The 23,302-nt window shown below is 39.0% G+C and overlaps 1 protein-coding gene across 1 annotated transcript; it reads right to left on the minus strand.

Annotated features, from left to right (window-relative positions):
* Window positions 1-18,069: 18,069 nt before the first annotated feature.
* Window positions 18,070-23,221, minus strand: Ttc30a (tetratricopeptide repeat domain 30A). The gene is made up of 2 exons (XM_015481088.2): window positions 22,861-23,221; window positions 18,070-20,089 (listed from the first exon to the last, which is right to left on the minus strand). Exon 2 carries the CDS (start codon window positions 20,080-20,082, stop codon window positions 18,085-18,087), a length of 1,998 nt encoding a protein of 665 aa, XP_015336574.1. The 5' UTR covers window positions 20,083-20,089; window positions 22,861-23,221; the 3' UTR covers window positions 18,070-18,084.
* Window positions 23,222-23,302: the final 81 nt, after the last annotated feature.

Raw genomic sequence — 23,302 nt, forward strand, 5'->3', positions numbered from 1 at the left:
AGACACAGTAGTACATATTGTCAGCTCTGCAGGAGGCGCACTGTGGCCATATGTGTGTCGCGGAGCGAAATGGAATAAACAGCTGCCGCCAGAAATCCAATTCCTGGCAAAGAGGCAAACCCAAGCCCTCCTGTTTCCAAAATAAAAATCACCAGAGGGATTCCCCTACCTGCAGTTCCAGCCAGTAGTTTTATAAAAGCATAAAACATCGCTGTATTGTGGTTTATAATAATCCCTTACATTTGTAGAGCATTTTACAGTTTACAAAGCACTTTATGTACATTATCTCATTTGATCCTCATAACAGCCCTGGAGAGTACAAAGCACAGATATTGTGATTTGCTTTTCACAGATGGAGAAAGGAAGGTTGAGAGAATGATGTGATGAGCTGGGTGCCCCAGCCCAGGCCTCCTCAGGCCTACGCTAGAGTTGTACATGCAGAGACCTCCTGGGCCTCCACTGGGGAACAGGAGACCCAAGAAAGGGATCCATTTCTGTGTAGTTGAAGTTCAAGCACAACTTCACTTGGCTTTCTTTTCCTTTGTGCAAGCATCAGCTCACTCTGCCATAGGTCTTCTCCTGCACTTTTTGAAGCAACAAGGGAGGAAAGCAAGTTGGAGGGGGAAAGGCACTTAGCATCCTGAGTGCAGAATCTGGTTTGCAAATGGCAGTCAAAGCTGGCATTTCATTGTCAGCACACACTGCAGAGATCAGCCAAGGACACCTCAGAACTGCTGGGAGGAAAGCACTTGGATATTGTTCAATTGCTCTCAGATGCTGCCACCTTTAGTAAATGTTTGCAGAGAAACAGGCTCTTCTCCTAGAACTTCAGGCTTGTGCCCATGGGTTAGCGGAACCCTTTTCAGAAAGGCTCTGCAGAGCCTTATACTTAGAAATCCATCCCGACCTCAGGAGCTGGGAGGATCCTGATGCAGACTTGTCCTGTCCTGTGAGATAGAGCACACCATGGGTAGGTTCTGTGGCATCCTGTCATGGACTGCTTTAGCTTTGAAACAAGAAACCATCTTCCAGGAAAGACTTGAAGACTTCTCTTAATGTGTAACTGGTTACCTAATCCTGTCTCATTGGACTGCCACTACCTTGGAATTTTGTGTTCTTTGGTTCTAGCTACAGAATCTGGTGGCACAACCTCGTGGCTAAAATACCAAAACTAGTCGGGCATGGTGGCTCATGCCTGTGATCCCAGCAGCTCAGGAGTCTGAGGCAGAAGATCATGAGTTCAAAGCCAGCCTCAGCAACTTAGCAAAGCTCTAAGCAACCCACTGAAACCCTGTCTCTAAATAAAAACTTTTTAAAAAGGAGCTGGGATATGGCTCAGTGTTTAAACTCCCCTGGGTTCAGTTCCTGGTATCAAATAAAAATAAAATAAAATATAGATACTAGAATCAAACTGTCTATGCTCTCTGATCACCAGCTCTGTGAGTTGGAACAAGTTCACTTAGATTTTCTATGGTGCCAGTGGTATTCTTGAAAACAATGGGATATTAATAAAACTCTGTTTCACAGGTTGCTGTGAAAGAATTAAACTTCCTTTTTTGTAAAGTGCCTAGAGTAGTGTCTGGTGAGAGCCAAGTGCTTTGCTAACTCAGTAAGGCTGCAGAAGCCCATCCCCAGCCAGCCTCTTCCTGACCCCTGAGAATGCTCCAGTTCCTGAGAGTGTGACATCACTCCTTCCTATACCTTCCCAGGTTTCCCTCAGGAAGATGTATACACCAAGAAGCACATTGCCTCATGCAAATTCTTCATGATCTTTTCATGCTACAAAGCAACCAGAGTTTGCAGGAACACAACACATTTTGGTCCAATGTATTTACATTATAGCTGTCAAAGTAAAACTTGCACCAGGCAAGGTTAAACAGGTGTGAAGGTTTTATTCAAGGTCCTTGTAATACAGGACAGAGGCCAGAACTCAGTGTGAATTCAACTTCACTGAAACAAAGGGTACAGGATTTTAAAAGACAGGGTGAGAGGGATATCAAGCCTTCTGTTTGCAAAGTGGCTTTAACCAAGGGAAAGTAATCTTCTCAGAGCTTTCACAGATGGTTGTTCCACAGCTTGAAGGAAGGTGCCCCTGAAGTTAGGCTCCTGTTATCCCTCTGGATGTTATGGGGCTCAGCTGAGGGTGCTATCTCCTGAGATGGCATCCAGGTCCTTGAGAAAGACATTGTTTATAAAACTGGCAAGAGACTTTTAAAAAGGTGTATGCATATCTCAGGCTGTTGATACAATACTTACCTAACACATATGAGGCCCTGGGATCAACCCTGGTGTCTCTCTCTCTCTCTCTCTCTCTCTCTCACACACACACACACACACACACACACACACACCATTTACACATATTTCAAAGGGGAAGAGAACAAATTTAAAACTGAAAGTTTTGTTTAAGAAAATAATGCTCCTGGAATAGCTGGGAAGAAGCCTGTCTGAAGTTCAGTCATGCAGATTCAAGGCCATCTTGGTCCCTGGTGCTCCAGAAGCTGGATGGCTATTTGATACAGAATACCCCTCCCCCAGAATTCCTCTGTAGGTGAACAGGAGCAGGGCAGAGTCCCTGCTCGGTCATGATAGTGGCCCAGTCTCCTTTGGTTTCCCTAGTGTCCATTTGCAGCTCTTTCCTTTCAGTTCCACTCTCCGTGACTCATGGAGGAAGGAGTCAGCTTCATTTTGCTTTCTGTCTTGAGTTCTCTGAGTCCTGGCCCACTTGATAAGCTGATGTCTCTCCCCTGGACCAGAGACAGACACTCTGTCACTTGAGTCCAAACAAAGTCCTGTGATTTTGGAAAAAACTACATAGCAGAGGAAAAGTCAGGACCCTAGTTAATTTGGACTTTGTCCTGGACCTTTAAATGGGTGCACCGCTCACAGGAAGAAGACCCCTTTGTGGATTCCCACTCCTAGCCAAGGTTACAACTAGTTCTTCAGCCCTCAGGCACACACCTATTTCCTTCAGGAAAATTCCATTCCCCACCATCCCCAGTTATTTGGCTTGCAGAAGCCATCTGGGACTCCTGAAAGTTAAGTTAGTGGTTACTGAAGCCCGTTGCTGTTACACCTATGTGAGGGAGGAGGGGGCTCCTTGTTGCAAGGCACAGGGCAGGCCCCAAGTCTACTTACTGGTGAGGTTTACTTTTCAGTATTTCCACCAGGGTGGGCTACAGAAATGATCACTTCCTCACCTCTTAAGCCACATCTTCCAGTCTCATCCAATGACCACATTAATTTTTAGAGATGATGCAGTTTAGAAGTATTTCCCCAATTTGTAAGGTGTGTTTTCTCTTCCCTCTCTCATTTCTATCTCTCTTCCTGTTTCCCTTCAGGCAATAAGCCCTGTTTTCATATAGAACAATGTTTGGTTTCTTCTGTTCTACCCTAAAAGAGGGTTTGAGAAAAGAGGAGAATTTCTGGAATAATAAATGGGCTCATTACCCAGGGGTCTCCCCTGACACACTGATCCTCCTCTGAGGTCTGGTGCATGTGGATGGGGTAGGGAAGTTGTCGATTCTTGCTGTAGCTCCTAGACTTTTGGCTATAGAAAATATTCAGAGTTGTAGTTAAAATACATTTTATTTATTCAAAGAAATCCTTAAAGCAGATCCTGACCTGCAGAAGACTAAGCATGAAGAGTCCACAGAGGTTTGAGCAAGATGAAGTAAACACTGGAGGTCTCTCTGTTGTTGGCCACACACAAGACTTTATGAGGGTCAACGTGGCCTGCTCAGAACAGCATGAGTTTACATTAATCTTTGCCCCAGGCAAACCTTTAAGAAGGACTCAATTGCTTTGAATATTAATTCTAAATGGTAGTGCATTCTTAGAGCACCCATAGTAAAAAGAGCAGGAGACTCTGAACATTTGAGGAAGAGACATTTGCACATATACTGGACTATCTGTGCAAGACACAGACTCTGACCTGTAGCAAAAGGAACAGTCTCCCAAGAAGAGGCCCACAGGTTCAGCATGGAACATGTGGGAAAACAGACTTGACTCAGTCAGCCATGGCTGAGTATGTTGAAGGGTTAACCACACAGCAGCAATGTAGGAGATTTATGCAGAAATAGGAACAGTCTCACAGAGATATCCAGCCAAACCAGCTACATAAATTTTGAAGCCCAGTGCAAAATGTAAATGCAGACACTCTTGTTCATAAATTAATAGGGATTTCAAAATGGCAATAGGAGAGGATTAAACCAAGCCTAGAGACCTCTTGTGTGCAGAGTCCTGTGTGACTGCACCAGTCCCTGGCCATGAGGTCCCCACAATCTCCACAGAATGAATCCAAATGTGTGGGTCTACCATCCCAAAGGCTGGCTTGAACTCATGATCTTCTGCCTCAGACTCCTGAGCTGCTGGGATCACAGGCATGAGCCACCATGCCCGACTAGTTTTGGTATTTTAGCCACGAGGTTATGCCACCAGATTCTGTAGCTAGAACCAAAGAACACAAAATTCCAAGGTAGTGGCAGTCCAGTGAGACAGGATTAGGTAACCAGTTACACATTAAGAGAAGTCTTCAAGTCTTTCCTGGAAGATGGTTTCTTGTTTCAAAGCTAAAGCAGTCCATGACAGGATGCCACAGAACCTACCCATGGTGTGCTCTATCTCACAGGACAGGACAAGTCTGCATCAGGATCCTCCCAGCTCCTGAGGTCGGGATGGATTTCTAAGTATAAGGCTCTGCAGAGCCTTTCTGAAAAGGGTTCCGCTAACCCATGGGCACAAGCCTGAAGTTCTAGGAGAAGAGCCTGTTTCTCTGCAAACATTTACTAAAGGTGGCAGCATCTGAGAGCAATTGAACAATATCCAAGTGCTTTCCTCCCAGCAGTTCTGAGGTGTCCTTGGCTGATCTCTGCAGTGTGTGCTGACAATGAAATGCCAGCTTTGACTGCCATTTGCAAACCAGATTCTGCACTCAGGATGCTAAGTGCCTTTCCCCCTCCAACTTGCTTTCCTCCCTTGTTGCTTCAAAAAGTGCAGGAGAAGACCTATGGCAGAGTGAGCTGATGCTTGCACAAAGGAAAAGAAAGCCAAGTGAAGTTGTGCTTGAACTTCAACTACACAGAAATGGATCCCTTTCTTGGGTCTCCTGTTCCCCAGTGGAGGCCCAGGAGGTCTCTGCATGTACAACTCTAGCGTAGGCCTGAGGAGGCCTGGCTTGGGGCACCCATCACAAAACTTTTCTGCATTATGGCTCCACAGAGAAAGCCCTTTGTCCTCTCAGCAGGGCAGTTATGTCTGCAAAAGAAAGGCGTGGGGTGAACCTCGCTTGAGTCCAGTGTGAACAAGGCTCTTTTCACCCTGTGGTGCAGACTCTGGTTCCCTATCCTCATTCCCTCCTTTCCTTCAGAGTACTTTCCTTGAAATGGAGCCCATTTTTAGCTATCTGCCAATATCTGTGTCTGGTCTAGAGACACTCTTCTTCTGTGAGATGGTTTCCTTTATGTGGGATTGCTTTCCCATCTCATTCCTATTTAGCAAACACATAGCTCTTTAATTGATTCTGGAAAAAAATTTTTTTTTGGCAAGTTTTGTGGACTTTTATTAGATATGCACTGTAATTCCAAACTGTGATTACATGATGTCTGGCTTTCTCTAAACCCAAATTCAATATCCTGAAACATGGGGAGTTTTATTGCAAGGCTGAAGCACACACCAGGAGTGGGACCTGGAGCAAGTGCTTTGTCTGCTGAGGGCTCTGCATCCACCTCCAAAGGCTCTGTCTGTGTGGAATTGGATGCTTAATCTCTGTTTGCCTTTCAGACTGACTTTTTCATATTCTTGGATTATATTTACCATGCAATGGTTATAGGTGTTTTTTAAAAGGACCAATTATTCATAATTCTATGTCCTTTATGCTTCAACTGTTTTCACTTTTCCACATTCTTTTATTATCCTGGAATATCTCTTTGGTTGTTGCATTCATAATGGATTTATAATTTTTTTTTTGTTCTGGTGTCGTTGAATTTTAATCCATTCTACACTCATAAAGGAAAACACATTTATACACTTAAAGAATATGAAGGAAAAATAATACTTGCAAGCAGCCTTAGAAGTGCCTGCAAATAGACAATAAAGTGATCATCCCAGATAGTGAGTCCAATAGAATAGAACTGGGGCTATCTTTACCAGTTACTGGTTCTGTGCCTGTATTGAATAGAAAAGGAAATGGAGGCTTAGATGTGAAATGACCTGCCCAAAGTGACACAGCCCCTAGGGGCAGTCAAGACTAAACAGTCTGTGAATGACTTTTCATCATAATCTCACATATTAGTAAACTTGCTGGGGACACAAATTTTTTCAATGTCTTTCCTACATTTATGGAAGAGAGAGTTGGAACCAATGCCTTAAAGATCCTTCCAACTCTACAACCTTTAAACTCAAAATGAACACAATTGAACCCCTGCCTGTCACCTAGAACTACCATGCGCATGATGGAAAATGTGGTAACAATCAGATCACTATTTTAGCAAGATGTTTTGTGCAGCTGCTAATCAGATCCTTAAGGCTGAATTTTAGACTGAATTGTGACAACACACCCGCAGCCAGGCTGACCCACAGGCCAGCTGCTTCACTTTAAAATCACCAACTCAGAGAACAGGACAGGGTGTCCGGCCAACACCCAGGGGTGGGGGTGGGGGAGTGCTCCTTTTAAAAAGCCCTTTGGGAGACTTTTCCAGCAGTGAGGCCCCCTCTACTGGTAGGATTCATAATCTACTAATCAGAACATAGGTTTGTGGGAAATAGGGAAGAAATTTATCAAATTAATGTTGTAAGGAAATCTGAAACAAACAAACAAAAAACCCAAGAGCCCTCGTGAACTCTCTAAACAAAGAAACAGAGATCTAGAAAGTTTAAAATAGTTTCCCCATAAGTGTGGTAGGCAACACTCTCTTGAGAAAATTTTCACCTTTGGCAGAAAAATGTGAAGTTATTTTTTTCTGAAAAATAGAAGACTCTTGACACATACTGAGTCAATAATGAGTATAAATCACATTTTTGCTCAGTGAAGGGTAGGGTCACATACTCACATGAAGTTCTGTTCTCTGTTTGCCTAAACCAAATTTTTCTAAACTCCAGTCTTGTCCAGCATGGATCACTGCCGAGTACTATGTGTTATATTATTTATTGTTTTTCTTTTCAGTACAGCCATTTTTAAACTTTAACCTCATCCTAAGCAATACAATCCATGAAGCTTGTGGTAATACATAAACATGATCACATATGTATGTGATATGTAGATATTGATATAGATACAGATACAGATAGATAGATATAGATATATCACATCAAACCAAAAATGTCATGGAAGTGTGTTGGTGAATGAATATGCACATAGACACAATACAGTAAGCATGTGGCTGTTGAAAATTCACCTGACTGCCAATTAAGTCCATTCTCTTTAGTTCTCTCATATGTGAAACATACTTTAGAAAACTTACTTTATATACAAAGATACTAAAAATTGTGCTCTATATGTGTAATAAGAATTGTAATGCATTCTGCGGTCATGTATTTAAAAAAAAATAAAAAGAAGACACTGAGTAACGCACCTCATGTTTAAATCATGTATGTAGAAGAGTCATAATTCTCCTGTTCCTGTAAAAGCCAGCTGCCTCCATCTTGTCTTTCCTCTGTATTTTTATCAACTTTCCTGGAGTCTCCCCTTGCCCCCTTTCCATTATTTTATATTCGTCTTCATTCCACATTCCTCCCGCCTCCTCCCAAGTGCTGAGGAGAACTTTCCTTCTCCGTTGCCCTCTGAGGACCATGCTTCCTTTCATATTTAACTCTGGGAAACCACATTCAAGTCAGCTGGCATTTGACAGGATAAACAAAAAGACCTTTGTGTTCCTGTCTTTTTCTAGGACTTGGGGCTTGAGGAATATTGAAAAGTATTATCATTTCTATTTCATCCTTACAGTCAGCCTTCTCTGAGGAAATGGCACATGAGCACAAGAAGTCCAATTCGTAAAAAAAACATGTTTAATCCATTATTCCTTGAGAAATATAATGGAGAGTCTGTTTTTGTTCTGGCACCATGAAAGCTGCCCCACCTGTAGGGGAGAATGGAGATGAGAGAAAGTCTGATCTTCATGAAATATTTTCCCTTATTAAACATTCTTGTGGAACTAACTCAGACTTCAATTCTTTAGTAGTAAAGGTGGCCATTGTGTTTTTATTGCTGGACAAAACCCCTCAATTCCCAGTTAGTCACCACTTGTTACCACTGTGAACCCTCACTTACTTGTATTGAAACTGATCAGTTGTTATCTGTTGTTATCTGTTTTCTTTGCTTTATTGTACCATCTCCGTTGGCCATGAATGAGATGCAAATAAATAGTCCTGTGACACCAAATTTTTATATTTTTAAGCAACTTTGGACCTAGAGAGCTCAGAAGGATTTGCTTCTAGTGCAAGCTGTTTTATCATGAGTGTAGTACCAAAAGTTACACAGACAACTCTTCTCCCAAAGGAAAGAACTTCAGTGACTGAATTTTTGTCTTGGTAATATTCACGTAGCAATCTCAGAATGGAAATCTGAAATCAATTTTCAGAATGGAAAACTTTTACAAAAAATACCCAAAAAAACCTATGATCAACCAAACAAGGATGAAAACTAAATTACAGGGATGTAATTTGATACACCGTCTTATTCTGGAGAAAATTAAACATATCTAATCCTAACAGCAGGTGATCCTAAGAAGACTAATATAAGACTCTGGGATGCATGGGGAGGAATGGGTGGCTCTGCATTTACTGAAACTCCCCAAAGAGGTTCTTTCTGATGGGAAGCAGATGGAAACCCCATAGAGAGACAGATTCCTGCTGTGACTATCATGGGGCTACACTGTTCTTGGAAATGACATCAGCCAGGAAATCAGTGACTAGAGTTTCCGATTTCATAGAAGGGTTTTGCTTTTTTTTTTTTTTTTTTTTTTTGTAGGCCGAAAGATGGCAGGAAGAGGCAATAAATTCTGTCTCAGAGACTCTCCTTGTGGATGTTTAAAGAGATTATAGAGTAAATCAGTTGTCCCAATCCCCTGACGTGATAAAGGCTATCCAGTTTGAATTTGAATTTCTTGCGTCCTTCTTTTAGAGAACCAATACGAGCCAACAATTCAGAATAAGTTGGGCCTGGTAAGTTGAATGCAGTGCTGAGAGGGATTAACAGGAAGAACTAAAGTATTTATTTTTTATGAAGCTTTTCCTATAACTAGGTTTATGACTAGAAAGATCCAAGGCTGTACATAGATTAGCATCTCTCACTGGAGGAAAGATTAGGTTGCCTTGCTTTAACACTTAGCGTTACTACACATGAATAAATGCTGTGTGGTTTTCATTTTCATTTTTATTCTTCTATTATCTTTGAGATTTTACTGAAACAACCTTATATGAAGGTGGGGGAAATTTAAAAATTGAAGAATATGTTTTCCAAATGAATAACTATATGCAATGGTGTCTTGTGTTTTTGCTAAGAAGTGGTAAGAAAGCATTAAACTTAGAGCTGATTCATTTGGGCAGGTCAATTTAATTTTCAATTTACTTCTATGTAAGTGAATATTCTCCCAAGAAAATAAAGGCAACCCTAATCTCATAAGTAGCTGTAATGATTTCAAAAGAATAGAAGAATCAGTTAATACTAATGAAGTCAAGGTTTCAGATAATGTCTTTACAAAGGTCAATTAATTTTGTTCCACTCTCCTGAAACTAAGAAATAATGCTGTATCTCAAGGAAGACTGGATTTCCAATATGTTTGGAAATATGCATAAAGACTCAACACCTCCACACTTGTGAAAGATGATAAGACATTCTTTATTCAAGATATAGGGATACTACTGCCATAATTCAGGGACCACTGCAATGGGATTTTGCAATTGTGGAGAGAGATTTGGTTCATCTCAAAATACAGTGTAGGCAAGTGGAAATTTATAGCCAAGGGTTGGGACTAAGTGGATGAAAAACTACTAAGAGGAAACACCACGGGTAAGAGGGAATTCTGGCTACATTGACTTAGCAGGATTCTTGCTCATGGCAGGCTGGTGTGATCAGACATCCCCTGGGGGATGGTTGAGGAGGAGGAACCCAGTTACATATGGAGGATGATCTGTATGGAGGAAGGCGGATTCTAGCTGTACCAACTTGTTTAAATTGGACAGTGAAGAAACAAACATGTTTGACAAACAAAAGTCAGGACCTAATTGAAAAATTTGGGGGATCCTGAGTAGAGTTCGGTCAGAGAGAATTTTATCAATGGTGAGTATGGTCTGTGGGTTTTTAGAAACTGAAAAGTCTGGCTCAGACAAGTTTAAATAAGATAGCTTATTAATTCCCTTCTACAGGAGGCTCAGAGGTAGGTCAGGCTCCAAGATAAATATTACAGTGGCTCAAAGATGTCATCAAGTACTCAAGTTTTATCCATTTCTTTTTTTGTTGTTTTGATTCTTCTTTTTCCATTTTATTGGTACATTTATAATTATACATAATAGCAGGAATGTTGTTACATATTTGGACATGCACATAATATAACAGTATAATTTGGTCAGTTTCATTCTTCCATACCTTCCCTTTCCCTCCTTTTTTCCTTCTTCCTCTGGTCCCCTTCTTCTACTCCAGTGGTCTCCATTCTGTTTTCATAAGATTCCCCCACACCTCTTCCTTTTTTCTATCTAGCTACCACATTCAGAAAACATTCAACCTTTGAGTCTTTGAGTTTGGCTTATTTCACTTACCATAATGTTCTCCAATACAATTATTAATCAGAAAATGGCATAATGTTATTCTTTATGATGAATAAAATTTCTTGGTGTGTGTGTGTGTGTGTGTGTGTGTGTGTCTATCTATCTATCTCCATTCGTCTACTGACAGATACCTAGACTGGAACCACAATTTGACTATTGTGAATTGTGCTACTATAAACATGACTGTTTGCATTTTAACAGTGTGCTGATTTTTATTTTTTAGAATAAATACTAAGGAGTTGTATAGCTGGTGATTCCATTCCTAGTCTTTTGAAGAACCTCCAGACTGATTTCCATAGTAGTTGTACTAATAGTGGGGGATGTTGAATATTTTTTCATGTATTTCTTGGCCATTTGTATTTCTTCTTTTGGGAAGTGGCTATTTAGTTCATTTGCCGGTTTATTGATTGAATTTTATTTTTTCTGGCGTTTTTATGTCAATTCTTTACGTGTTCTACATATTAATCCTGTGTCAGAAGATTGTCTCTTATTCTGAAGGTTCTCTTCACATTTTTAGTAGTTTTCTTTGCTGTGCATAAGCTTTTTGAGTCATACCATTATTAATTCTTGGTATTATTTCCTGAGTTTTAGGAGTCCTATTGAGGAAGTTATTGACTGCGCCTATATGTTGGACTCTTGATCCTACATTTTCTTCAACAGCTGCAAAGTTTCTAGTCTAATTCCTAGAGAAACAGAGATCTAGTTTTATTTTTCTACACACATTTACCCAGTTTTCCAAGCATTATTTGTTAAAAAGGGTATCTTTTCTCCACATAGATTTTTGATGAATTTGTCAAAGATCAGATGGTTGTATTTGTGTGGATTTGTCTCTGTGCTTTCTATTCTGTTCCATTGATCTGTGTGTCTGTTTTTATACTAATACCGTGCAGTTTTTCTTACTCTGATGTATAATTTAAAGTTGGGTATTGTGAAACCACTTCTTTGGCTTAGAATTTGCTTTTGCTATTCCGGGTCTTTTATTCTTCCAAATGAATTTTAGGACTATTTTTTGTAGTTTTGTGAAAAAAGTCATTGGTATTTTGATGGGGATTGCATTGAGTCTGTGGATCACTTTTGGTAATATGGCAATTATATTAGACAGGTTTTCTAAAGGAAGAGAACCAACAGGAGGTATGATTATAAAAAGGGGATTTATCAGATTGGCTTACACAACCAGAAGCTGGAAAGTCCACAATGGTCTCTGCAGGCTGGAGAGTTGGAGGACCCAGTAGCTGCGCAGTCCAAGATGCTGATGCCTTAGAACAAGAGGGATCAACTATGCTACCCAAGTCTGAGACTGAAGGCTTCTGGAAACTCCCTGGAGAAGCAATGGTAGAGTCCACTTTGGAAGAGTGAAGGAGCAGTGAGAGTCTGATATTCTCAGGCAATTGCAGCAGCACTCATGAACCCATTCAAGAAAAATCAAACTTTCATGTGTTGCTGCTTCCTTTTCTTCCAACTTTTCTTCCACCCAAGCCTCCAACCTACTGGATGGTGCCACCTACACTTAGGGAGGGTCTCCACTTCAGTTCCCTGTCCCACATGCCAGTCATTCCTAGACACATCCTCATTGACACACCTAGAAGCTTCTTAATCTCCAGCATTTCTGAATCCAACCAAGTTGATAATTCATTACAGTAATTTAAACAACATTAATTCTTTTTATCCATGAACATGGGAGGTCTTTTCATCTTCTAGAGTCTTCTTTGATTTCTTTCTTTAGTATTCTGTAATTTTCAATGTAGAGGTCTTTCACCTCCTTGGTTACATTTAGTTCTAGGTATTTTAATTAGTTAGTTAATTGATTTATCCTATTGTGACTGGAATTGTTTTCTTTATTTCTTTTTTAGCAAATTCATTATTGGTGTATAGGAAAGCTATTGATTTTTGTATGCTGATTTTGTATGCTGTCTTTCAATTTCTTTGGTATCTTCAAAATCACTTTTGCTCTTAAACTGGTTCATAGTCATAAAATTGTAGTAGCAGATTCAGATCAATAATGTTCGGATGAAGAAGTAAGATTTTAATATCCTACACCCTCCTCTTTAAATAGGTGAAGAACCCTTTCCAGCAGTCTTCCAGGAGACTTCTTTTCATTTCTTGATAAGGATTGGCCACATGACTATTCCTAATTAACAAAAGAGTATTGTGATAAGTGGTTTGCAACCTTGGCTACATTTGAAAGTTGGAAAAAAAAAATACTGATACTTAGATTTCACTTCCAGAAACTCTGCTTTAATTCTTCTGCGATCTCTACTGGGGCATAAAAATTTTTTAAAGATTCCCAGGTGCTTCTTATGTGCAATCAAAAATTCTGAGAATCATCAATTTAGATCAAATGTCTGGAGGTGGGGCAGATTAGGATGCCTATTCAATTATAAACCACCATAACTATTGAATATAGCTATGTTTTCAATAAAACTTAAAAGACGTATGTGCATATGTAAATGCACACATATGACTGCAAATTTGGAGGAATCCTTATTTGTAGGGAGACCAGATAAATGTTGTCCATATTTGGGAGAACAAATTATTACATTTGTAGAAATGGTTATGACAATGCACATATATAGTTTCTTTTGCCTTTAGCAAAGCATAGTAAACCAAGTAGTGATGACAGTGAAGGAGTTTTGGACAGTCCACTTACATCTCCATAAATTGAAAAAGAATCTTTAAGAGTTTGGGTTCAGTAGGGGCTGGGGATGTGGCTCAAGCGGTAGCGCGCTCGCCTGGCATGCGTGCGGTCCTGGTTCGATCCTCAGCACCACATACAAACAAAGATGTTGTGTCCGCCAAAAACTAAAAAAAAAAAAAATAAGTATTAAAATTCTCTCAAAAAAAAAAAAAGAGTTTGGGTTCAGGCATCTCTCTTTATTTTTTAGTTCACCAGTTGATTCTAAAGTAGTGTGAGGATTGAGAATTATTAGTTCAAAGAGGGGAAAGCGTTAACAGGAACTCCATCTGTTCTCTTGTTCTTGGCTTGCTTTTAATTTTTCCTCCCCAAAATCTAAGCTAAAATGAATAGTCAACCTCTGAGAAGAGGCTAAATATTTAAGAGCTTGGCTCAAGTGGATTTTGCAAATAAAGGTAAAGCTTTGTGGAGCTGGTAATATGCTATAAATACTTACGCAACAGCTGGCTCTCCTCACAGTCCTTAGCACTTGAGGCTCAGAGAAACCTCTGACAGCTGTTCTTACATGTTTGGGTAATAATGGAGAGAATAAAATTGCTAACTTGAAGGCTCTTAAAATGCAACTTTTTAAAAAGAGTTGATGAAACAAAGAGGTGATTCAATAATTTTTGTTCCTAACCCATATTGTACTGAAGTTAAGTTTGTGTTGTTGCAAACAATGCGCAGCACCCACTCAAGACCCCTCCAGCACACTTTCAGAAATTACAGTGCAATTGAGGCCAGTCCAGTAATATGCTAGGTGTATTCTTAAAAAACTTATTAAATCACCAGTTAAGTAATCAGCAGCAATGCAAGTGGTGAAAGTCATAGCTCTCGGAAAAGAAAAACTTATTAGCATTGATAAGATGATTTAGGAAAAAACCCTAAGGAAGGAATATGAGAAGGAGCATGAGAATTGGGCAAGAATGCAGGATTCTGGTTCTAACTTTGTCACTCTTTGGGTCTGTGGTCTTGGGTAAGTACATTTATCTCTCTGAGCCTGTTTTATGAATCCAGAAATGAGCTAGTTCAAACCCTTATTGTTCAGGATCTGTTTGTAGATACATTCCAGATATTTATCTTAATATTCAATTTATAATATAAAAATTGATTTAGGTCATACCTATAAAAAATGTAAAAGATTACTTTGGTTATTTTCCACTTTATTTTTCACATGATTTTTCCAGAGTAATTTTATAATTTTGCCAATCATGTTATTTTAAATCTTATGCTTATTATCTGGAAAATAGCCTATATAGTTTCTGAAACTATTTTCAGCATTTTGGCCATATCATGTATACATCTTCTGTGTTCTCTGGCATGTCTGTCAAAATAGTTCAATGGTAATGAATAGATACAAAAATAAAAGATATAGAAACAAAAATGCTGTGCTAACTATATGAAATAGTTTTTCCTTATATAGTAAACACACACAAAAAATAGCATATATGACATCTGGTATTGCCTTGCAAAAGAACCTTTTTCAGCAAAGTGTTTCTGTTATAGTCTAATTCCTGGAGATTTTTTGTTTTACAATGTTAGGATGTGACCATCTCTTATTATATACTTCCTGACTTAAAAATGGAATTGATGTATTCCCAAAAGATATTTCTCCTTTCCATATATGAAGTGCATGAACTATAGGATATGGCTTTGGTAGCTAGGACTAAGAAGAGGTCATGTTTTCAAAAAATACTCTGATCAGAAAAACTAACCAGCCAACGACTTATTTCTGGGTCTTACAAGTTTATGGGCACCCTATAGAGTGCTGATGAAACTTTTAATCATGGGGATCCTTTATCTTAAGCATTTTCTTCTCTTAATAAAATAATTTAAAATAATAGCGGCAATCAATGCTTTCTTACTTACCTTACTATGTTCTATTTGCCCATACAATTTTAGTCATTTGTTATTTTGAACCAAGGTATCCAGTCATGAATAATTTCGTCTTTGATTCTACAAATGTGGAAAATTCACTTTTGAATAAGAACTTGGGCTCTTTTTTACATGCTTACCTAACAATATTTATAATCAAATTATTGGAAAGTCCTACTTAAACTAACAAAGGTTTCTTTCATGCCAGAAATGTACATTTAATGCTATTTTCTAATCATTGTTCCCTGTGAAGTTTTAGTTAGGAAGAATTACAGTATGAGCTGGATCATTCTTGGCCTAAATCCAAGGTAGCTGATTTACTTAAGCAACAAAAGAGACTCAATAGCAGATTAAAGTATAATCATCTTGCAAAGACTCATTTCCCAAGAAAATATTAAGAATTATACCTATGGCTAATAAATTAAATGCTTTTTGGCTAATACATTCTCAATGTAAAAAGTTATGGATATAGAATAGCAAGAGTCCTCTAAGTTGAATATATTTGATTTCTAATGTCACAGAACATTTCCAACAGTAAAAATATTGCACATATTTAAAATTTTAGTCACTGTTTTCCTATTGAAGTTTAAGAGTTTGAAAGAAAAAGATGGCGGTTCCTGCAAATATGAAAATAAAGTTCAGTATGTTCTACAAATTATATAGTGCCAGTGCTTCTGGTGAATCATCTTAAGATTTCAGTGGCTTTACCCATTTGAGAGTCACTTTTTCTTGAGAAATGTTAAATCAATTTATAAAAATGCATGGTTAAAGGGTTTCAAAAGTCACCTTGATAATCACAGAGCTAGTTCACCTGTTATTCCTAAAGATTGGTATGCATATTTTGTATGCGGTTGTTATTTCAACTGCCAACTATCAGAGAAGTGTCTATAATTGACAAAAAGAGAAGATAATAAAAGGGAAAGAAAGGGGGTTGGTAAGAAGATAGATTTTTCATTTCTTATCTTGTGATACATTCTGCAGCAGTAAACACTACTATCTCTTAAATAAACTCCTGAAGGCAGGAAAATACTCCAAGAGAAAACTTTATGAACTGGAGGTCGTCCTCCTGCTCTCTGTGGCTTTGTCCTTCTTGAAAGTCTGCACAACCCATCCTTCTTTTATTAAATAAAACAAATGCGTAAAGACCAGTGATTTGATTTGGTGAGCTAGTTACAGAAATAGCTCTGGCATCTGTTACTTCCACTCTGCTATCCATTACTTCCATTCTGTTAATGACAGTAGACATTTGATTAACTACTAAAATTTGGACATGAAGGAGACGTAAGCTGGATTGTAAAGTAAATCACGTAGCTAAACCACCATTACATCTTCACTTCACCTGTTTTTCTGTTTCTAAGTATCTGGCAGACTGGCAGCTGGAGGCCTTCACCTTAGGGGCAAGAGAGGCTCTAATTATTTCAAGAATGCTGCACATTATAATAGCCTGTCAATAAAACTCCTGAAGGGTGGTTTATCATTTTAGGGAAGGATTAAAAACAAATCTCCTCCTTCCTCAACCAAGACATATAAAAGAGGAGGTTAAAGAATTTTATAATTTTGTAAATATTTACAAAATTTATAATTTATACAAAACCGTAGTACAGAATAGGGATTTCCATCTAAAAATTTGTAGTTGGAGTTGCAATCAAAAACTCCAATAGGGCAAAGATCCCAATTTCTTAATAGCAATCACTATGCTATTGTATTTAACACTACCATAAGAAACATTTACCTTATGGGTTAACAATTACTGTAAACCAAAATACAAGAAAATAGTCATTTGAAATGCAGTTATATATTCCATTTCCTGACTGATGTGTTAATATATACAAATCATAAAAGAAGAAAAGCAAATTTCTTCTGTGGCTTCAACAGAATCAGATGCTATAGGCAAAACTAATTATAAAGAGCTTAAAGCATCTAGTTATAATACAAATGACTATAAGACCCCAAGATGTAAATTAATTTCTTTAGACATACAGACTATTGTAGACCTGGACCTTATGACTTAGCCTTTTTCATCCTTAGTTCAAGTGTTATTTATCCCTACAGTGAAAACATTGGAAAGCTTCCACACTTAATATTTGTTAGTATTCACAAGGAGATAAAATCAATTTTGGAAAACCAACAGCAGAAAGTAAAATGATGCTTATCAAATTTAAGAACCAACCAATAAAATTGTGGAAGAAAAATTAAGTCACTGAACATTACTTAAAATTTTACTTCTAAAAAGGCTTAGACAAGGTCCAAATTGGACTTTGTGAGGACCTAAAAAGTTATAGGACTAAAAACAACTGGAGGCATATAGGTAAAGAGTTAAGATTTATTGAAGAAACAGATTATCCTGAGATGGGAAAAATTTGTCTTTATTTGCTGACTTGAGAAATGATCTATATGTGAGATAGACTTTTACATTTCAGTCAATACCGGACCCAAAAGAAACCCACTAAAAATAGTTTATAGGTTAATGCGACACCCTTTTCAATAGCCCAAAACTGAAAATCAACTGCTATTTAGGATTACTTGCTTATAGAAAGATTTCATTGAAGTAATATTTACTTTAGGCAATCTGTTGATGCAGGATTATGGAGAAATTATTAAGCTCACACTGCAAGTCCATATTAATTAAGTGGAAAAGCTATGCAAATTTAATATTTGGTATTACGATTTTGAGAGTACAAAGTTCAATATGAAACTGGAATGGATGAATAAAAAAGTGTGTGAAATATAAATAACAAAGCAATTTTCATGAAAAGCATAACCAGCTGTAACTGTAACTACACATTCCATCCTATAATCTCATAAATCAAAGCTTTTAACTGTCTGGACTCATATGTGACTGTGTTCTTCCCAATATGCATTCTTTCTTCTTCAAGAGGTTGTTCTATAACAGCAGGTATGTTTTTGCCATAAAGTTCACAGTGTTCTAGAAACTGCACACATTCTTGAATAACATTGTCTCGAAGCACTATCATGTGCTTTGACATGTTTTCTAATAAGGACAGGAAGCATCTTTTGGCATAATACCAGGTATCAGTTCCTAGCTTTTTACTGTAAGGTTCCAAGCTTTTGATAACTCGAGAGATACCAAAGTCATAATTTCCTTTGGCACAATAAAGTGTTCCTATCACCAAATTCACAATGCAGAGATGGTAGATTTTCCTGTCCGGGTCATCATAGGACAGCTGCTCTTCCTCCTTTTCAATCTTCCTCATCAGCTCCTCTGCTTCTTCATTTTGACTTGTCATAATATAGGAAACACAGAGGTTAGCTAATACAATAGCACTGACATTCAGGATGTTATCATAGTGCTTCTTGACGATGGGTTCATAGAAACCAATGGCTTCTTTGTATTTGTTCTCCTGCATGAACAGAACATGGGCCACATTCAACTTCCACACATCATGGTCATTACAGAATTCCACAGATTTGCGGAAAATCTTCTCTACCATCGAATAATTTTCAAGATTCCAGTAGATCTTTGCCTGGGCCATCAATACAGGAATATATTTCTCAAGAGTGTCATCATATTCATTTACTGCCTTTTTGACAGCTTCTTCATCTCTATTGTGTCTTGCTTCCTGTACTTGTTTGGTGAGTCTTCGAAGCTGCTCAGTCAGCATCCCTGCTAGGCCATCAAGCTTAATGAAAGCTTCTTCAGGAGCTGTCTGGCAAGTGATCAGGGCATCCAAGAAGTCATAGAGATAGGGTGTGAGGAATTTATAAGTCAAATGGGCATTTTCTGCTAGGACATCTGCTGCCAGGTCAAAATACTCATATTTACAGTAGAGCAACAAAAGATTGCCAAAAGTCTCTGGGGGAAAGGGGTTCTGCTGGAGTAGAAACTGTAGTTTCTCAAACCCTTCTGTAGGTTTGGCATCCATATTCATGAGTGCCTGGTTGTGCAGGGTCACAGGGTCCAATTCTTCCTCTGCCCTAGGTGGCATATCAGTGAGGGTTTCTTGGGCTATCTCATAGTTTCGCAGCTGGTATTCTATGGCTGCTTTGAGGTTGAAGGCTTCCACCAGAGCAGTCTGGTGGAGGACTAAAGTGTTGCCAACACTGCGAATATCAATGCCCTCTGTGGTCATACCCACACCAAGCTCTGGGTGCTGACGGATACCATGCTCAATAATGTCGGCAATATGCTTCAGAGCCGAGGCATAGTGCCTGTTACTATAATAGGCCAGTGCCAAGTTGTAGGAAAGGTCAGGCTGGTAGCCTGAAGCCTGCAGGGCCGCAAAGAACTTGGCACAGGCAGCTTCATAGTGTCCCTCCTTGTACAGCAAACAACCCAGGTTGACCTGACCATCAGGTTCATTCTCACTTCCACTCTCTTCTCCCCCTTCCCCACTCAGTAGCTGCTCCACCAGGCTCCTGGCCCCTGGCAGGTCACCCTCACTGTACTTGATAGCAGCTTGCAGGCGGAGGACCCGACTGTGGTAGGCGGGATTGTCCAAGAGGAGGAAGGCCACCCGCGTGGCCTCTGGATAAAGGCCGGCCTTGTACAGAGCCTGGGCCTGATACAGGCGGTACTGCTCGAGTTCTGGGTGCAGCTGGCCCAGCTGCTCATAGCACTCAGCGGCCAGCGCGAACTCCTGCAGGCGGTAGTAGCAGTAGCCCAGCAGCGACAGGCCGGCGCGGCTCCTGGGGCTCCGCTGCAGCTCTGCGCCCAGCAGCTGCACCGCCTCGGCGTAGCGGGAGTCGCGGATGAGCCGGTACACGACGGCGGTGAACTCCCCGTCGGGGATCTGCGTGCTGCTCAGCCCCGCCATAACTGCCAGGATTGCGGTGCTTGCTGGTTTCCTAGGCAACCAGACCACCGGAACCGGAAGTATGTGAAACTCTTTTTCTGTATGTGCTCCGGAAGTTAATTTTTGGTAGGTGAAAGGGCTTGAAACTGCAAAGTTGCAGTTTTCTTACACTTTGGCCTGTTAAAATTTCCTCGAGCATGTAACAAAGTCCCGTCAGTGTTTCTTTTAAGTATGGAATCATCACATCGCCTGTGGAAGTGGGAACAGCTTAGTACAGTTTAAAAATGACATAAATTACAAAATATGCAATAGTTGTCAAAGCCAAATTGTCTACAGATGTAATTTGGACATCTAAACTAGTCATAGAGGATCTATAGGAGGCATTCTTCTTCTGGGTAACCAAATTGCTAAGTGGTTCCTTCTGGAAGGTAAAAAGCATCATTATTTAGCAATAGTTAGGGTTTTTTTGTTTGTTTTCTACTTATTATAAGTATTTTCTACTTATATTTGTTTTCAGAAAAAAACTAACAAAAAAGACTGTATGGTTAAACTATGAGAAATTGCTGATTTTGTAGACCAAAAACTTTGAAGACCAGCAATTTCATGACTCAGTTTAATACTTTTGATCTTGTCTATGCCAGATACAGTGGCATTCACAATTATGAAGAGCAACTGACATAGGGTTGAACAAAATAGTGAAGCTCTTGTGGTTTGTAAAAAATGAAAAACCTTAGAAGAATGAATACTTTATCACACTGAGAACCTGAATAAACAATTGTCAAGTTTGTGGATATGAAATCCACTGAACAAAATGGTAGTACATGTTTTCAAAATCAATTGATGGACCATTTTATCTGTGGTATGAGTAGGAGAGTAATTTGATGAGGTCATAGTAATAGTACGGAATATTTTTCCTTTTCCAAGAAGCTACAGGAGAGAAACCTGGGCACTAATATTTCTTTTTTTAAAAAAGTGGACTTTATTTTTTGGCACTAAGGATTTAACCTGGGGAACTTAACTGCTGAACTACATCCCCATCCCTTTTAATATTTTAAGATCAGGTTTTGCTAAATTGTTTAGGGTAAGTAGCTGAGGCTTGCCTCAATCTTCTGTTGATGTCTCACCCTCCTGAGCTGCTGGGATCACAGGTGTATACCAACATGCCTGGCATTAACATTTCTTAATATGCAACAAATATGGAGGAATTGAGAAATACTACTACTTCTATTATGAATTGCTACTAAAAGTAATTTGTGAATGGTAAGATTACATCTTACATTAATTTATTAAAGTTATGAAGAAATTGAGTAAAAGAAAACAATTTTTTTTTCGTGAATTTTTTATTATCTCCGTATCATAGCATCATAATTTTTTTAGGGCACAAGATTTCCCACTGAATTCTGTACATTCTAAGAAAAAACATTAGCAACATTTTTTGTTGTTGTTGGACAAAACATTACCTCTGTATCAGAAAACTGCTGAAATATCTTAGGTTATGCAAAACCTGTGTAATACACCTTAATATAATTCTGGAATTATATTACAACGCACAACCATGAAATGACTTAAATCCCAGATAAACTATATATTAACTCAGTTCTGGACTTAATACTGCTTAGTCCCTGGATGAGGAAGTGATGTCATACAAGACTCTGTGAAGATATAATAAGTAGAAAAAAAAAAGTGAAAGATACAGAGAGAACACAGATATTACAAACATTATTAGATGTAAATGCCCCCCACATTCAGCTTTGATTTTTTTTCATAAATCCTTCTAGGTTTGAACAGGTTTTATTAAATAATATTATGTGAAGTTTCACAAAAGCTGAATCTTGTTGTTTTAACGTGTACAATGTTCAACATATAGCAAGTGTAAAGATGCCAAAAACCAGGGATAAAACAGAATGTGAGATAAAAATAATAGCCTTTATAATAAAATTCATTATCTATAGATTCCATCCTATAATCTCATATATCAAAGCTTTTAACTGTCTAGATTCATATGTGACTGTGTTCTTCCCAATATGCATTCTTTCTTCTTCAAGAGGTTGTTCTATAACAGCAGGTATGTTTTTGCCATAAAGTTCACAGTGTTCTAAAAACTGCACACATTCTTGAATAACATTGTCTCGAAGCACTATCATGTGCTTTGACATGTTTTCTAATAAGGACAGGAAGCATCTTTTGGCATAATACCAGGTATCAGTTCCTAGCTTTTTATTGTAAGGTTCCAAGCTTTTGATAACTCGAGAGATACCAAAGTCATAATTTCCTTTGGCACAATAAAGTGTTCCTATCACCAAATTCACAATGCAGAGATGGTAGATTTTCCTGTCAGGGTCATCATAGGACAGCTGCTCTTCCTCCTTTTCAATCTTCCTCATCAGCTCCTCTGCTTCTTCATTTTGACTTGTCATAATATAGGAAACACAGAGGTTAGCTAATACAATAGCACTGACATTCAGGATGTTATCATAGTGCTTCTTGACGATGGGTTCATAGAAACCAATGGCTTCTTTGTATTTGTTCTCCTGCATGAACAGAACATGGGCCACATTCAACTTCCACACATCATGGTCATTACAGAATTCCACAGATTTGCGGAAAATCTTCTCTACCATCGAATAATTTTCAAGATTCCAGTAGATCTTTGCCTGGGCCATCAATACAGGAATATATTTCTCAAGAGTGTCATCATATTCATTTACTGCCTTTTTGACAGCTTCTTCATCTCTATTGTGTCTTGCTTCCTGTACTTGTTTGGTGAGTCTTCGAAGCTGCTCAGTCAGCATCCCTGCNTGGATTGAGGCGCTTGCTGGTTTCCTAGGCAACAAGTTCGCCGGAAGCGGAAGTCTGTTAGGAAATCTATCCCGGCCCGTTAACAATAAAAAGGAAGCCCTGACCAGAGTCACTTAATTTCTGTTTTAGCCTTGGATGGCTCCGTACTGAGGAGTAGCAGGATCCGGCAAATGACAGGAAGTTCTTCCGGCCATTCCGCTGCCGAAACTCCACTTCCCGTCATGCACAGCTTTAGTCGCGCGGCATCTTGAGGCGTGCCGCGCTGCATTCTGGGAATGGTAGTTTCTTCCTCAAATACAATTTTTGGGGGCTATGCTGAACTGTCTTTCCTCCTGTGCTTGTATTGGTTTGGTTTCTTAACAGGAAAAGAGCTCACAAAATGTATTGTGTGCTTACACATCCCCTTGGTGTTAAATTGAGGGTTATTTTCTCCGTTGTCACC

Source organism: Marmota marmota, unplaced genomic scaffold (assembly GCF_001458135.2).
Source record: "Marmota marmota marmota unplaced genomic scaffold, marMar, whole genome shotgun sequence".
In the NCBI taxonomy this organism is placed as follows: Eukaryota; Metazoa; Chordata; class Mammalia; order Rodentia; family Sciuridae; genus Marmota; species Marmota marmota.

Bases quoted from the DNA above. Each gene is read 5' to 3' on its own strand.
- Ttc30a (XM_015481088.2), bottom strand. From the start codon at position 20,082: ATGGCGGGGCTGAGCAGCACGCAGATCCCCGACGGGGAGTTCACCGCC.